The 15151-nt window shown below is 35.7% G+C and overlaps 1 protein-coding gene across 4 annotated transcripts in view; it reads left to right on the forward strand.

Moving 5' to 3' along the window:
* The window catches only part of USP34 (ubiquitin specific peptidase 34), a 242333-nt gene that overhangs the window by 98416 nt on the left and 128766 nt on the right, over window positions 1–15151 (forward strand). For 3 of the 4 annotated variants that reach the window (XM_047745811.1, XM_047745813.1, XM_047745814.1), the window contains 6 exons: window positions 6338–6463; window positions 6643–6772; window positions 7442–7477; window positions 7806–7936; window positions 8228–8841; window positions 11381–11595. In XM_047745811.1, the coding sequence (XP_047601767.1) occupies window positions 6338–6463; window positions 6643–6772; window positions 7442–7477; window positions 7806–7936; window positions 8228–8841; window positions 11381–11595 (1252 nt within the window). The remainder of the gene's footprint in view (window positions 1–6337; window positions 6464–6642; window positions 6773–7441; window positions 7478–7805; window positions 7937–8227; window positions 8842–11380; window positions 11596–15151) is intronic. The other variant, XM_047745812.1, reaches the window with a different exon arrangement.

Below are 15151 nucleotides of genomic sequence, written 5' to 3' on the forward strand. Positions count from 1 at the left end.
ATTCCCCAGGTAAGCCATGCATTTTAGTACTTTGTTGAGAGGTTTTTGATTACCAATTCAATGTCTTATTATAGGTCTGTTGACCTTTCCTTCTTGAGTCAATGTAGTTAGTTTGGAAAGAATTCGTCCCTATCTTCTAGGTTACCTGATTTTTTTGGTGTGCTGTTGTTTGTAGCATTCTGTTAATTTTTTTTTAATCTGTAAGTTTGGTAGTAATATCTCACTTGCATTTCTGATTTATGTCTTTGCACTCTTTTTTTCAAGCTAGCTAAATGTTTATCTTTTAGAAGAACCAGCTATTGGTTTTGTTAATTTTCTCAATTGTTTTTCTAATCTGTATTTTATGTGTCAGTGCTCTGATCTGTTCTTTGAGCTTTGGGTTTTTTTTTTTTTTAAGATTTTATTTATTTAATTGACAGACTGATCACAAGTAGGAACAAGTAGGCAGAGAGGCAGGCAGAGAGAGGAAGGGAAGCAGGCTCCCTGCTGAGCAGGAGCCTGATATGGGGCTCGATCCCAGGACCCTGGGATCATGACCTGAGCCGAAGGCAGAGGCTTTAACCCACTGAGCCACCCAGGCACCCCTGAGCTTTGAGTTATATAGTGTGTTTATAATTGTTATATCTCCTTGTTGTATGGAACATTTTGTTAATAATTATATCACTCTTTGTTAATCTTTTTTAAAAAAAGACTTAACTGTAAAAGGAAACCACATTAGTTTTACCCTCTAAACCATTTTTAAGTTCTAATGATGACTAGAACCATATTGTTGTATAACAGATCTCTAAAGCTTTCTCATCTTCCAAAACTGTACTCCTTGGATAAGAGGGGCACCTGGCTGGCAAAGCTTGCAACTCTTGATCTTGGGGTTATGAGTTTGAGTGCCACATTGGGCATAGAGTTTACTTAAAAATTAAACAAAAGAAAACAAAAAACCGTAAGTTATTGAACAACGACAACAATTCCCCTGTTCCCCTTACTCACAGCTACTGATGGCCACCATTCTACTTTTTGTATTGTTTTGACTATTCTATATATTTCACGTTTGTGGAATCCTATAGTATTTGTTCTGCTGTGACTGGCTTATCTCACTCAGCATAATGTCCGCATGGTTCATCTATGTTGTAGCGTGTGACAGGATTTCCACTCTTGAAAGGTTGAATTATATTCTGTAGTATATATATGCCACAGTCATTTGTCAATGGACATTTACTTTGCTTTCATCTTTGACTGTTGTGAATAATGGTCCAGTGAATATAGGTGTGCAAGTATCTCTTTGAAACTACACTTTTATTTACTTAATTTATGTCTGTATGTATGCAATCTCTATACCTCCTGTGGGGCTCGAATTCACAACCCAAGATCAGTAGTTGCATCCTCTTTTGACTGAACCAGCCAGGAACCCCTGAAATCCTGCCTTTTTTTTTTTTTTTTTTTTAAGATTTTAATTATTTATTTGACAGAGATCACAAGTAGAGAGGCAAGCAGAGAGAGGGGGGGAGCAGGCTCCCTGCTGAGCAGAGAGCCCAGTATGGGGCTCCATCCCAGGACCCTGAGATCATGACCTGAGCCAAAGGCAGAGGCTTAACCCACTGAGCCACCCAGGGGCCCCTGAAATCCTGCTTTTAATTCTTTTGGTTGTATACCCAGAAATGGGTTTATTAGATAATGTGATAAGTCTCTCTTTTTCTAGTAACCTTTTAAAATTTTAAAGTCTACCTTACTTGAATTTAGTATAGTGAGCCCAGCTCTCTTTTGCTTATTATTTGCACAGAATATCTTTTTAATCCTCTAACTTTTAGTCTGTTTGTTTTGTTTTGGATATATTTTGAGTCTCTTGTAGAACACAGAGAGTTGTATCATGTTTTTAAAATCCTTTCTACTGGGGCGCCTGGGTGGCTCAGTGGGTTAAGCCTCTGCCTTCAGCTCAGGTCATGATCTCAGGGTCCTGGGATCCAGCCCCGCATCGGGCTCTCTGCTCAGCGGGGAACCTGCTTCCCTTCCTCTCTCTGCCTGCCTCTCTGTCTACTTGTGATCTCTGTCAAATAAATAAATCTTAAAAAAAAAAAAATCCTTTCTACTAATCTCGGTCTTTGATTGCAGAGTTTAAGCCATTTATGTGTGTGTGTATATATATATATATTTATATATGTATTTATTTTTTGTTAAAATTTTGTTTTCAGAGAGACTGTGCATGCATGAATTGGGGGGATGGGCAGAGGGAGAGGGACAAGCAGATTCTGTGTTAAGCACATAGCTTGATGTGGGGCTTGATCTCATGACCCTGAGATCATGACCTGAGGCAACATCAAGAGTTGGATGCCTAACCGACTGAGCCACCCTGGTACTCCTAAAACATTTATATTTAAAGTAATTCCTCAAAGAGTGGTTTACTTCTGCCATTTTCCTATTTCTTTTGTATATGTCTTACAGTTTTTTTGTCTGTCATTTCTGTTATGGCCTTTTATTTCTGTTTGTAGTTTGGATTTCCTTTCTCATTTCTTTTTTTCATATATTCTATAGATAATTTGTGCTTAACATGGAAATTACATTTAACATCTCAAGACTTACTGTCTAATTTGAATTTGTCAACTTAAATAGTACGCAAAAATTATACTCCTGTATAGCTCCTTCTCATTTTTGTTATTCATACAACAGATTTCAGCTTAATATATTGTGTGCCCAGTTATGTAGATTAATAATAATTCTTGGGGTGCCTGGTTGGCTCAGTCGTTGAGCGTTCACCTTCAGCTCAGGTCCTGATGGTCCTGGAATTGAGCCGAGCTCTCTGCTCAGTGGGAGGCCTGCTTCCCCCTCTCCCACTCCCCCTGCTTGTGTTCCCTCTCTTGCTATGTCTGTCTCTGTCAAAAAAAAAAAAAAAACTTAAAAAAAAATTCTTTTGGGGCGCCTGGGTGGCTCAGTGGGTTAAGCCGCTGCCTTCGGCTCAGGTCATGATCTCAGAGTCCTGGGATCGAGCCCCGCATTGGGCTCTCTGCTCAGCAGGGAGCCTGCTTCCTCCTCTCTCTCTGCCTGCCTCTCTGCCTGCTTGTGACCTCTCTATCAAATAAATAAATAAAATCTTTAAAAAAAAATTCTTTTGCCTTTGTGAAATCATATAGCAGATAAAAGGTGGAGTTACAAATGAGAACGATACTAGCTTTTAATTGTCTATGTATTTATCAGAGGTCTTTAGTCACTGTTTCGCTTCTTTTCATTTCATTCTGAAGGACTTCCTTTAGCATTTCTGGCGGGGCAGGTCTAGTTGTAGTGAATTCCTTTAGCTTTTATTTATCTGGGAATGTATTAATTCCTTCCTCATAAGGAGAGTTTTTCCTGTTACACAGTTCTCAATGGAAAGTTTTTTTCTTTCAGCCTTTGAGTATATCATCGTACTTCCTCTGGTTCCCAAGGTTTTTGTTTTTGTTTTGTTTTTTTAAATGACTTTATTTATTTATTTTTCACTGAGAGCACAAGCACAGGGAGCAGCAGGCTCCCCACTGAGCAAGGAGCCCAATGTGGGACTCCATCCCAGGATCCCAAGGTTTTTGATTAGAAATTGGCTGAGACTCTTACTGAAGATCCCTTGTGGGTTGCTTCTCTCTGTTTTCAGGATTATTTTACCGTCTTTGGCTGTTAACGGTTTGATTATAATAAGGTTGGTCATAGGGCTCCTTGAGTTTATCCTACTTGGATTTGTAGATTCATGTATTCCAAAGTTGAAAGTTTTCGGCCATTTTTTCTTCATCTTTACTTTGTATACCTTTCTCTTCTGGGATTCGTATGAGTGTGTTGGTAGGTTTGATGGTTCCCACAAGTCCCTTAGAATGCATTTGCTTTTCTTTATTATTTCTTTCCTGTTCCTTAAACTCAGTAATTTCAGTTTCCATAATTTCAAGTTTGCTCTTTTCTTCTGCTTACTCAGATATGCTGCTGAACCTTACGTAGTGTATTTTCATTCCAGTTCTTTTACTTCTCAGCTTCTGATTTCTTATAGCTCCTTTTTAGAATTTATTTTTTGATGATTGTCTCATTTTGGTCAGGCACTGTTTTCATGTTTGTCCTTTTCTTCCTTTAAGTCTTAGATCATTTTTTTTTCAAGATTTTATTTATAAAATCTTTAAAAGATCACAAGTAGGCAGAGAGGCAGGCAGAGAGGAAGAAGCAGGCTCCCCGCTGAGCAGAGAGCCTGATGTGGGGCTCGATCCTAGGACTCTGGGATCATGACCTGAGCTGAAAGCAGAGGCTTTAACCCACTGAGCCACCCAGGCGCCCCTAAGTCTTGGAGCATCTTTAAGATAACTGTTTTATGATTGTTGAGAGATCCTGATAAATGGGCTTTCTTAGGTATATTTCCATTGATTTATTTTTCATTTCAGTGGGCCACACTTTACTGTTTCTTCTTATACCTTGTTTGTGTGTATGTTTTAATTGGATTGAAATAATGGCAGCCTGACTCTGTCTTCTTATCAATCAAAGGTAGCAGTCTGCAGTTGGAATGGAGAAATTTTGGACACATTTATTAGGAGGACAAGATTATTATTTTTTTCAAGTTGTAATTTAAAATCCAGTTAGTTAACATACAGTGTAATATTAGTTTCAGGTGTACAATTTAGTGATTTAACACTTCCATACAATACCTGGTGCTCATCACAAGCACTGTCCTTAATCCTCATCAACTATTTAACCCATCCCCCCATCTGCCACCCAGGCGCCACTGAAGTGCTATAATTTTAAAATTTTTTAATCTTTATTTTCTGAATTTGCTTTCATGCTGTACAACTCTAAAAGAGCTTTATATTTTTATAGAATTATAGGATTACATAATTATCTCTCAAGGGTTTTGTTACTTAAAAACAGTAAGGTATTTGATTATGAAAATTGAATCTGTTATGGAAATTCTTTCTATTGGTCGAAGTGATAGCAAGTCAGAAATTCATTCCATATTGTGTATTTGTTACATTCTAATTAGGAAGAGTTTAATAGTTACCTGTTTGCAAAAAGCAAAGGTATAAACTGTTAGTATAATCTGTGATGTTAATCAGTGCTGTATTAAAACTAACATTCTTGGGGCGCCTGGGTGGCTCAGTGGGTTAAGCCGCTGCCTTCGGCTCAGGTCATGATCTCAGGGTCCTGGGATCGAGTCCCACGTCGGGCTCTCTGCTCAGCGAGAAGCCTGCTTCCCTCTCTCTCTCTCTCTCTCTCTCTCTCTCTGCCTTCCTCTCCGTCTACTTGTGATCTCTCTCTGTCAAATAAATAAATAAAATCTTTAAAAAAAAAAAAAACTAACATTCTTAGTTAAGACTTATAAGAGCAATAAATTGTAATTGATAATTTACTTATCCTTTATCTCAAATGATGTAAATAGTTTATAAAAAGTCATTGAACATGGAGGAATTTCTCCAAAGTTATTTTATTACTTTTATTTCATCTTCTGTTTCAAATTTCAGTTGTGCATATTTACCCTAATAGGGGATATAGCAGAAGAGATTTCATATGATTTATGCCTGAAAAATACAGAAGTCAGTGTTTTAGAATAGAAAAATGTACATTTTCTGTTATGAGTTTTTATGTATAGGAGAGAAGTTGGATACCTCAGGTTTTTACTTTTGGAAGCCTCAATTTGGTAATTACTAAACTATTTGTTGTGTATCTTGATTTCAGGGTTTGTACCTTCATGACTACAAAAGACATTTACATCTCATTGTAATATTTAATAGTCACATCTTTGTAAATGTTATACTTTCCCTCATATTTGTTACTCTAATTAGTATAAGAAAGGAGACTGTTTCTAGGTTTATTACCATGTAGACTTTTATTTTAAGGGAGTTACTATTGCGTACCTTAGTAAAATGAACATGTTATACGGATACTTCATAACCATTAAATGAGAAATGTAGTACAATTAAAATAATGCTTTGGTTTTCTCTTATAATTGGAATTTATTTTATTTGTAACTGCTTATGTTTTAATATACTATTTAACTTGTTTTTACTTTAATGATATACAAATTTAATTGGAATCTTCTTTATACTTGGATTCCAGAAACTGTTTTTATTGTGAGCTTCCCTCTTATGGTTGGAAAAGTAATCTTGTGGTTGGTTTGAATAAGATAAAGTTATGCTTTTTTTTTTTTTTTAAGTTATGCTTAAGTGGAATTTTACTCTCACATTTTATGTACTGCCATTTATGACACTTGGTAATTAGCATTTTCCCAACATATTAAAAAATGAATTACTGTTTCAGCTACTTTCTTTTTAACTGTAGAACTTTTGGCATCAGGTTATTTATTTATGTAATGTAATTATTTTTGATTATTGTCTCTACTTTTATTTTCTAGTTGAAACATTGTAGTCGGTATATACATGACTTATTTCCTTCACTCATCAAGAATTTGGATCCAGTACCGCTTAGACATCTCCTTAATTTGGTCTCAGCTCTTGAGCCAAGTGTTCATACTGAGCAGGTAAGATGTTCAAACCATGATGTCAGGTTTTTTTTTTTGTTTGTCTGTTTGTTTTAAGTGAAATTTATTTGCCATTCAGGTAACTTAATTTGTAGGTTATTACTAGCATTTCATTTAGGCAAAAGGATATTAAATTTGTTATGAAATGTTAATTTCAACCTCTTTTTTTTTTTTTTAAGACATTGTACTTGGCATCAATGTTAATTAAAGCATTATGGAATAATGCACTAGCAGCTAAGGCTCAGCTGTCTAAACAGAGTTCTTTTGCATCTTTATTAAATACTAATCTTCCCATTGGAAATAAGAAAGGTTAGTAAACTGTAATGTATTTTTTAAAGTCAGTTTTTTAAACTTTATCATTCCAATTTGAAGTAGTTTCTGTTCAGTATTAACTTCAAAATAAATTTGAGATGGGAGCTATAGTGTTTGTGAAAGGGTTAATAAATTGGGGTTAGCTAATTTTCTGGTTTACCTTTCAAGTAAAGAGCAGTAATGAAGTTGCAGTAGTTATTAGAATTTTCTCTCATTAGTGTTTTTCCCTTGGACTGGGGGGAGGCAACTATTTCATAACAGCTTTGGAGCTTTTGGTTAGAAAACAAACAACATGCTTTGTTTTAGAAATAATTTTGAGAGCAGAATATGATGGTGCAATATCTCTGTGTGTTTCCTAATTCAAAAGCTGTCTATCACTCTAGGTGTTTTATGTGTGGTTTTATATGTGTAACTTCATAGGGCTTTCTAAAACCTTACCAACTTCGCCCCATTTTTTGTCTCCTGGCATCATATACTAAGCTTTTCTTAGGATTTTCTAGTCAGACACCCACAACTATTACTGTAGGTGTTAGGGACATCAGTTATTTCAGGTTTATCTGCCTGTACCTTATTGATTATGCAGTAATAATAAGAGCAATTGATAATCCGTTCCAAAGAAGCTCAGTCACTTAGAAAAACCCTCCTTTTTTTTTCATTTTCCTTCAGAGGAAGAAGAGCTCAGAAGAGCAGCTCCATCACCTTGTAAGTTGAGCCTTAGAAATGCATGGCAAGATGATGTGTAGTTCAGATTTCATGATCATCTACAGTTAATTTTATATATTTGTTTCAAAGCCATGAAATTTTTCTTGAGCAGATATAATCCCTTAACTGGTTTTCCATCTTAGTTTCAATCGAGGTCATGTTTATCCTCTTTAGAAATAATTGGCAAATGTTAATGATTTCCAGATTACATTTTTGGCTATTTAAAGTAAAGCTTTTGTAAATAAAAGAATCAAAGGATTATGTCATTATGCTAAATATATGTTAATACAAATTAGGAGTAAAAGCAAAAAAAATCTATTTAATATAGGGTCACCTGCAGCTAGTCCTCAAAGCAGTGATAACAGTGATACCCATCAGAGTGGAGGCAGTGACATTGAAATGGATGAACAACTTATTAATAGAACGAAACACGTGCAACAACGACTTTCAGACACAGAGGTATGAAAACAGTTTTCCTCCACTTTAACAAGATTTTTGGATTTTGGGGTTTCTGCCATGTATATCCTTTGAACTGGGAATATAAACATGATTCATGTTCAGGCCTTTCCTGTAAATAGTTACTATTGAGATTATTTAAATTTTTGTGTGTGTTTTTAATTCTTTTTATATTATTTAAAGGAATATGTCAAGATTGTGGCAGCCTTTTAAAAAGTACAGTGTGTTAATGTCAGTTACTTTTTTCTTGCTAGTTTAAAAATTTATTTAAATCTGCTTTTTTTCTTAATACAGGAATCCATGCAGGGAAGTTCTGATGAAACTGCCAACAGTGGTGAAGATGGAAGCAGTGGTCCTGGTAGCAGTAGTGGGCATAGTGATGGATCTAGCAATGAGGTGAATTCTAGCCATGCAAGCCAGTCAGCTGGGAGCCCTGGCAGTGAGGTACAATCAGAAGACATTGCAGATATTGAAGCCCTTAAAGAAGAAGATGAAGACGATGATCATGGTCATAATCCTCCTAAAAGCAGTTGTGGTACAGACCTTCGGAACAGAAAGTTAGAAAGTCAAGCAGGCATTTGTTTAGGGGATTCCCAAGGCCCATCAGAAAGAAGTGGGACAAGCAATGGAACAGGAAAGGACCTGGTTTTTAACACTGAGTCAATGCCTTCAGTAGATAATCGTATACGAATGCTAGATGCCTGTTCACACTCTGAAGACCCAGAACATGATATTTCAGGGGAAATGAATGCTGCTCATATAGCACAAGCATCTCAGGAATCTTGTATTACACGCACTGGGGACTTTCTTGGGGAGACTATTGGGAATGAATTATTTAATTGTCGGCAGTTTATTGGTCCACAGCATCACCACCACCACCACCACCACCATCATCACCACCATGATGGGTAAGTTTCCTCAAAAAATGGATTATATTGGAGTGCTTGGCTGGCTCATTTGGTAGACTCTTAGGGTTGTGAGTTCAAGCCCCATGTTGGATGTAGTGATTACCTTAAAAATACCCACCCTGCCAAAAAAGAGCTTATATTTCCTTTAGGGAAGCAGTTACTGCTTGTATTTATCCAATTGCAATATATTCTAGATTAGTGTTGATAGTAGTATAAGGTAAATTCAAATGCATGCTACAAGCATGCAATTGTTAATTTGCTTCTGAGCACATTTTAAAAAGCAAAATGGAATAGGTGACATTAATTTTCATTATAAATTTTATTTAAATCAGTAATTTCTAAAATCTCTCCACATGTAATCAGTGTAAAAACAAAGATATTTTTCTTTTGTAATAAGGCTTCAGTATTCTGTGTATGTTTTACATTTGCATCTCTGTTTAGACCAGCTACTTTTCAGTGTGTGCAATGACCACATGTGGCTAGTGGCTATCATATTGGACAACACAGATCTAGATCTTTAGCTACATGTAAAACTCCTAAAAGCAGATAAAGCAGATAAAAGATTGCTTGAGGAAGCTTCCATTAAAGTATGATAATAAAAAGGGAAATTTTACACACATCCTAATTTTAGGGTATTAGTAAGGACAAAGCCTTAGCATAAAGCTTTTTGATTGTATGTGAAATATACTTGTAATTAAAAGTAAGTGATTCTTTTACTAGGTATTACAGATATTGGGCAGTGTACTTAATTTTCTGTCATTTTTTTCATCTATAAAATAGGAACAACAGTACTTACCTTTTGTGCTTCAGTGTAAATGTTTTATGGGCTGATGTGATTGGCATGTAACAAGAGCTCAATAAATGTTAGCTACTATTTATTACTGTCATTTTAAGTAGTAATATTTGAACTGTTGATGATAAAATAGAAGTATGTGGTTTATCAGGATGAGTTTTTTTAGACCTGATGATTTGCCAGGCTTTTCAGAAATCAGTATGCTTGTTTGGAAGAATATATATATGTATGTATGTATGTGTGTGTGTATGAAATAGAAAATAGACTAGCAATGTATATATTACTACTTATTTTCTTTGCCATTATTTCTTATTACTAACCTATGTGAGTTAGTGCTGTCTCTCAATCTTGTCAGTATTGACATTTTGGGTCAGATAATTCTGTGTTTTGAATTTACAACAGTGTGAATGAATTGTAGGATGTTTAGCATCATCTCTAGTCTCTCTCTCTCTCTCTAGATGCCAGTAGCATCTCCCAAGTTGTAATAACCAAAAATATCTCTAAAAACGTTTTCCAGTGATCCCCCCCCCCCCCCCCCCCCCCGCCGGGGACCAGAATCACCTGTGATTGAGAACCAGTGGTTTATAGTCTGATATTATACATAAACAAAATTCAAAGTTTTTCCCAGGACAACTCATAAGGAAGACAAAGCAATTAGTTCGTAAAACTGAGGTGAAATATATTCATTTTGGCACATTGCAGTTAAGTTTTCATACCCACAGCAGTTTCCTACTTCACAAGACCTGGAATGATTTAATTTTTCCGTTTTAACACTGTTCATATTCTCTGTGTATGGTACCACTTGTGAACCTCTAAATTAATCCTGACCTTTTCTCCTTTAACGTTATTTTTCATCTTTTTTGTTTGCCATCCTTAAAGTGCCCGGTATGGTATGTTTCATGAGTGCTGAGGTGCCTGGGTGGCTCAGTGAGTTGGGCATCCAACTTTTGACTTGAGCTTGGGTTATGATTTCAGAGTTGTGAGGATCAAGCCTGGTGTTGGGCTTTGGGCTCAGTGGGGAGTCTGTTGGAGATTCTCTCTCCCCCCTGCTCTGCCCAACCTTCTGCTTGCACACATGTGTGCTCCCTCAAAGAAATCTGGGGCGGGGGAGGCGGGGAAGGTGAGGCTTAGTGCTTACGCACAAGCAGGGGGAGCAGTAGAGGGAGAGGGAGAAGCAGGCTCTCTGTTGAGCAGGGAGCCCAGTGTGGGCCTTGATCCCAGAACCCGGGAATCATGTCCTGAGCCGAAGGCAGATGCTTAACTGCTGAGCCAACCGGGTGCCCCAATAGGTGCTTATTGTTTTAACAGGTGTTTGTATTGTATAAAATTCTCCTGGTTAATAACCACATTTAGATTGCAGCCTTACATTGAAGTATTTTCCTGGTAGTAATCTCATTCAATCCTATAGTTGTATGAATAAATGTAAATAAATTTTAAGCTTTTACATTGTGATTTGAGTTGATGAAGTAAGTATGTAATGGTGAGTTTACTGATCTTCTCTAAAGTTTCTCTTTGAGTTTGTTTTAGTGAAGTGTGTTGATGGGTCAGCCAATATGTGGGTATACTGTATAATATATAGTTCTAACAAGCGTGGACTTTTAGTTTTCATAAAGCTCACAATATTCCATATATTACAAAACAAATGTAGATTTGTTCTTCACTGTGACGTAACTTGTGCCTGAATAGTTTGAGAATTTTTGTGATTCCCAAAGTGTGTTTAACTTGGTCCTCTCCTCTGTGTTATAGGCATATGGTTGATGATATGTTAAGTGCAGATGATGTCAGTTGCAGTAGCTCCCAGGTCAGTGCAAAATCAGAAAAAAATATGGCTGATTTTGATGGTGAAGAATCTGGGTGTGAAGAGGAACTAGTTCAGATTAATTCACATGCAGAGCTAACATCTCATCTCCAACAACATCTTCCCAATTTAGCATCTATTTACCATGAACATCTTAGTCAAGGTAAGATTCTGTAGTAAGTAAATAAAAAAAAAAAAAAAAAAAAGATTCTGTAGTAAGTAAAATATATTACTTGCTTTAAAACAGAGGAACAATTTATATTCTTAAAAGAATTCAACATTTAGTGTTATGATACATAAATATTTTTGCCAGAGAACTTTCATATGGTTAGTTTTTATTCCTAGGGAATGAAATTATTATGAATACTCCATCATGAGTATAAAGGTTGCATTTCCATCAAGAGATATTTAGCTAGGAAAGGGAATATATAATAATATATGTAAAATTATAACTGTGATTTAGAAAATAAATGGCTGTATTAAGTGTATTTAGAAATTTTAAGAGCTAAATTGAGATTACACGAGGTCATGCATTGTATGAGTCCATTTATGTAAAATGTCTAGCATGGTCAAATTTGTGGAGAATAGAAAGTGGATTAGTCATTGCATGTGGCTAGGGAGGGTTGGGGGAAAATAAGAGGACAGGTAACTGCTAAAGGGCAAGGTGTTCCATCTGGAGTGATGGAGATGTTAAAAAAATGATCGTTCTAAGCACTTCACATCAACCTAAAAAAAGTAATAGGATATGACCATACTTGGAAGAATGGAGGTTAGAAGAAAGTTAATAATAGAAGAAGGAGGAGGAGAGGGAGACAAATTAAGAGGGAAATACAATTTTAGAATTAGCAATTTAAAGGTCTAGCCTCCTGAAACAATTGAACATTGTGTGTCATCATACTTACAAAAAAAAAGTGGTATATACATTAAAATAATTAAAATAAAGGTCCGACCTCATACTTTTTAAAGGTTTTTTTTAAGGTACTATATAAGCACTAGCTAGCTTAGGAAATGGGTGTTGGGTTGTCAGTACATTACAGACTAAGTAAACCTGATGGGTTAGGTTTATGCAAAGCACCATGATCAAATTTGGAGATAAACTTGTGGACTTTGGCAGCAATTTACTAATTTCAAGTGTTACTTGTGCATAATATAGGTAAGGGCACCTTGACGTTTTTTGTTTTTTGTTTTTTTTTTAATTTTAATGCCTGTTTTTTTTTCCCTAAAGATTTTATTTATTTGATGCAGAGAGAGAGAGAGAGAGAGAGAGAGATGATGACTAGGCAGAGCAGCAGGCAGAGAGAAAGGGGGAAGCAGGCTCCCCGCTGAGCAGAGAGCCTGATGTGGGGCTCCATCACAGGACCCTGAGATCATGACCTGAGCTGGAGGCAGAGGCTTAATCCACTGAGCCACCCAGGGACCCCTTGATGTTTTTTTAATTGTTATTGTGGTTTTTTGGAGAAATGAATAGGTTAAGATTGAGGTCATTTGAATTTTATACTATATTTACTAAATTTTCACCATTCTCTTTTTATTGTTTTTTCCTGGTATTTAGTATTATATGTATTTTTTAGTATATAAAGTTAGAAATTGAGCAGAATTATTACATAATATTATTAATGCTCTCCAAGTCTACGTTGTATTGCTGTGTATTTAATACTGCAAAGAACTGTTTCAATAGAGTAAAACAATTCACTTTAAAAATGGGTGGGGGGGTGGCTGGGGGGTTAGTCAGTTGAGTGTCTGACTTGGTTTCACTCAGGTCAGGATCTCAGGCTTGTGAGATCAAGCTCCATGTTGGGCTCTGTGGAATCTGCTTTAAGATTCTTTCCCCTTGATCCCAGGGTCCTGGGATCGAGCCCCACATCGGGCTCTCTGCTCAGAGGGGAGCCTGCTTCCCACTCCCTCTCTGTCTGCCTCTCTGCCTACTTGTAATCTCTCTCTCTCTGTCAAATAAATAAATAAAATCTTAAAAAAAAAAAAAAAAAGATTCTTTCCCCTGTCCCTCTCCCCACTCCTGCATGTGCTCACTCTCCTTTTTTCAAATAAAATCTTTAAATAAAAATTGACATATAGAATTTTGTATAGTTAAAAGAAGATACCAGAAAATGGTTAGCAAATACATAAAATGATGCTTATTATCTCTAGTTACCTGGGAAATGCAAAGTCACAGTACAATACTACTACACACCTACTTGAAAGTGTAAAATTAGAAACTAATCATCTTAAATGATACTAAAGATGTAGAGCAACTAGAACTCTCCCTTGCTGTTGAGGAGTATGAAATAATATAGCCAATTTGGAGAATTATTTTACCAGTTTCTTGTAAAGTTGAACTTGTATCCCTCCATATGACCCAGCAATTCCTATTCTCAGTATTTACCTAAGAAATGAAAGCATATATAAACAAAAAGATTTGTACATTGAATGTTCATACCTGTTTCACTAATAAGAACCTCAACTGAGATTAACTGGTAGATTAGCAAATTATAGTATATTCACATAGTATACTACTATTCATCAGTAAAAAGGAAAGAACTACTAATACATGCAGCACAGTGGGTGAATATAAAAAAAAATCTTTCTAAGCAAATGAAGCTAAAAAGGAGTAGTACATACTATATATCACTTATATGTAGTTTTGGAATGTTCAAAAGTAATTTATAATGGTTGAAATCTGCTTAATGATTACTGAAGATTTTGTTATGGGAAATGATTATAAAAGGTCACAAGGAAACTTTTTGGGGTGCTATAAATGTTCTATGTCTTGCTTATTTGTTTATATTTTAATAAAATTAATTTAAAAATAAATACCAAAACAAAACCCCCAAAAGGTAAGCCAAAATCTGGAAGAAATATTTACAAATTGTTTATCTAATAAAGGCTTGAATTCAGAATATCTAAGAACTTATACCACTCAGTAGTAATTTAGCAAATAATGTATACAAATGACTGATAGCACCTGAAAAGATGGTAAACATCATTAGTCACTTGGGAGTTGCAAATGTAAAAACCTTAATGAGATTCTACTGTGTATCTATTAGAATGGCTAAAATTAAAAAGTGCAAACCATGCCCATGTGATGTGGGGATGTGGAGGAATAGTAACTGGTACTCTAATCTACTACTGGTGGGCATATAAAATGGCATAACCATTTTGGAAACCTGTCTGGTAATTTCTTCAAATGTTAAACACACATTTACCTTGTGAATCACCAGCTTCAGATTACCAAAGAGAGAGGAAAGCATGTATCTATACAGAGACTTGTTATGCAGACATTTATGGCAGCATTATTCATATTAGCCAGAGACTAAAAACTCCCACGTCTGTTAACTGTTCAATATATTGAAATGAAGTATATCCACATAGTAGAATATTATTTTGTAATTAAAACACACTAGTGATACGTGCTTTGACATGGATGTACCTCAAAAATTTTGCATAAGTGAACAAACTCAGACTTAAGACTGTACATATATTGTATGATTCCATTTACATAAAATTTCTAGAAAATGCTAATTTGTGGGGTTGGAAAAATGCATTAGGGCTGAGGAGTGGGATAGGAATTAATTGTAATTAGGTATGAGAGAATGTTTTAGGGTGGTGAAATGTTTTAAACCTTATGGTGATGTTGCACGATTCTTATTTTAATGAAATCAATGTATATGTACCATTCAGTAGGGAAATTTAATCGTTGTTTAAAAAGACTAGCATTTTTGCTT

This window comes from Lutra lutra, chromosome 9 (genome assembly GCF_902655055.1).
Source record: "Lutra lutra chromosome 9, mLutLut1.2, whole genome shotgun sequence".
NCBI classification, from domain to species: domain Eukaryota; kingdom Metazoa; phylum Chordata; class Mammalia; order Carnivora; family Mustelidae; genus Lutra; species Lutra lutra.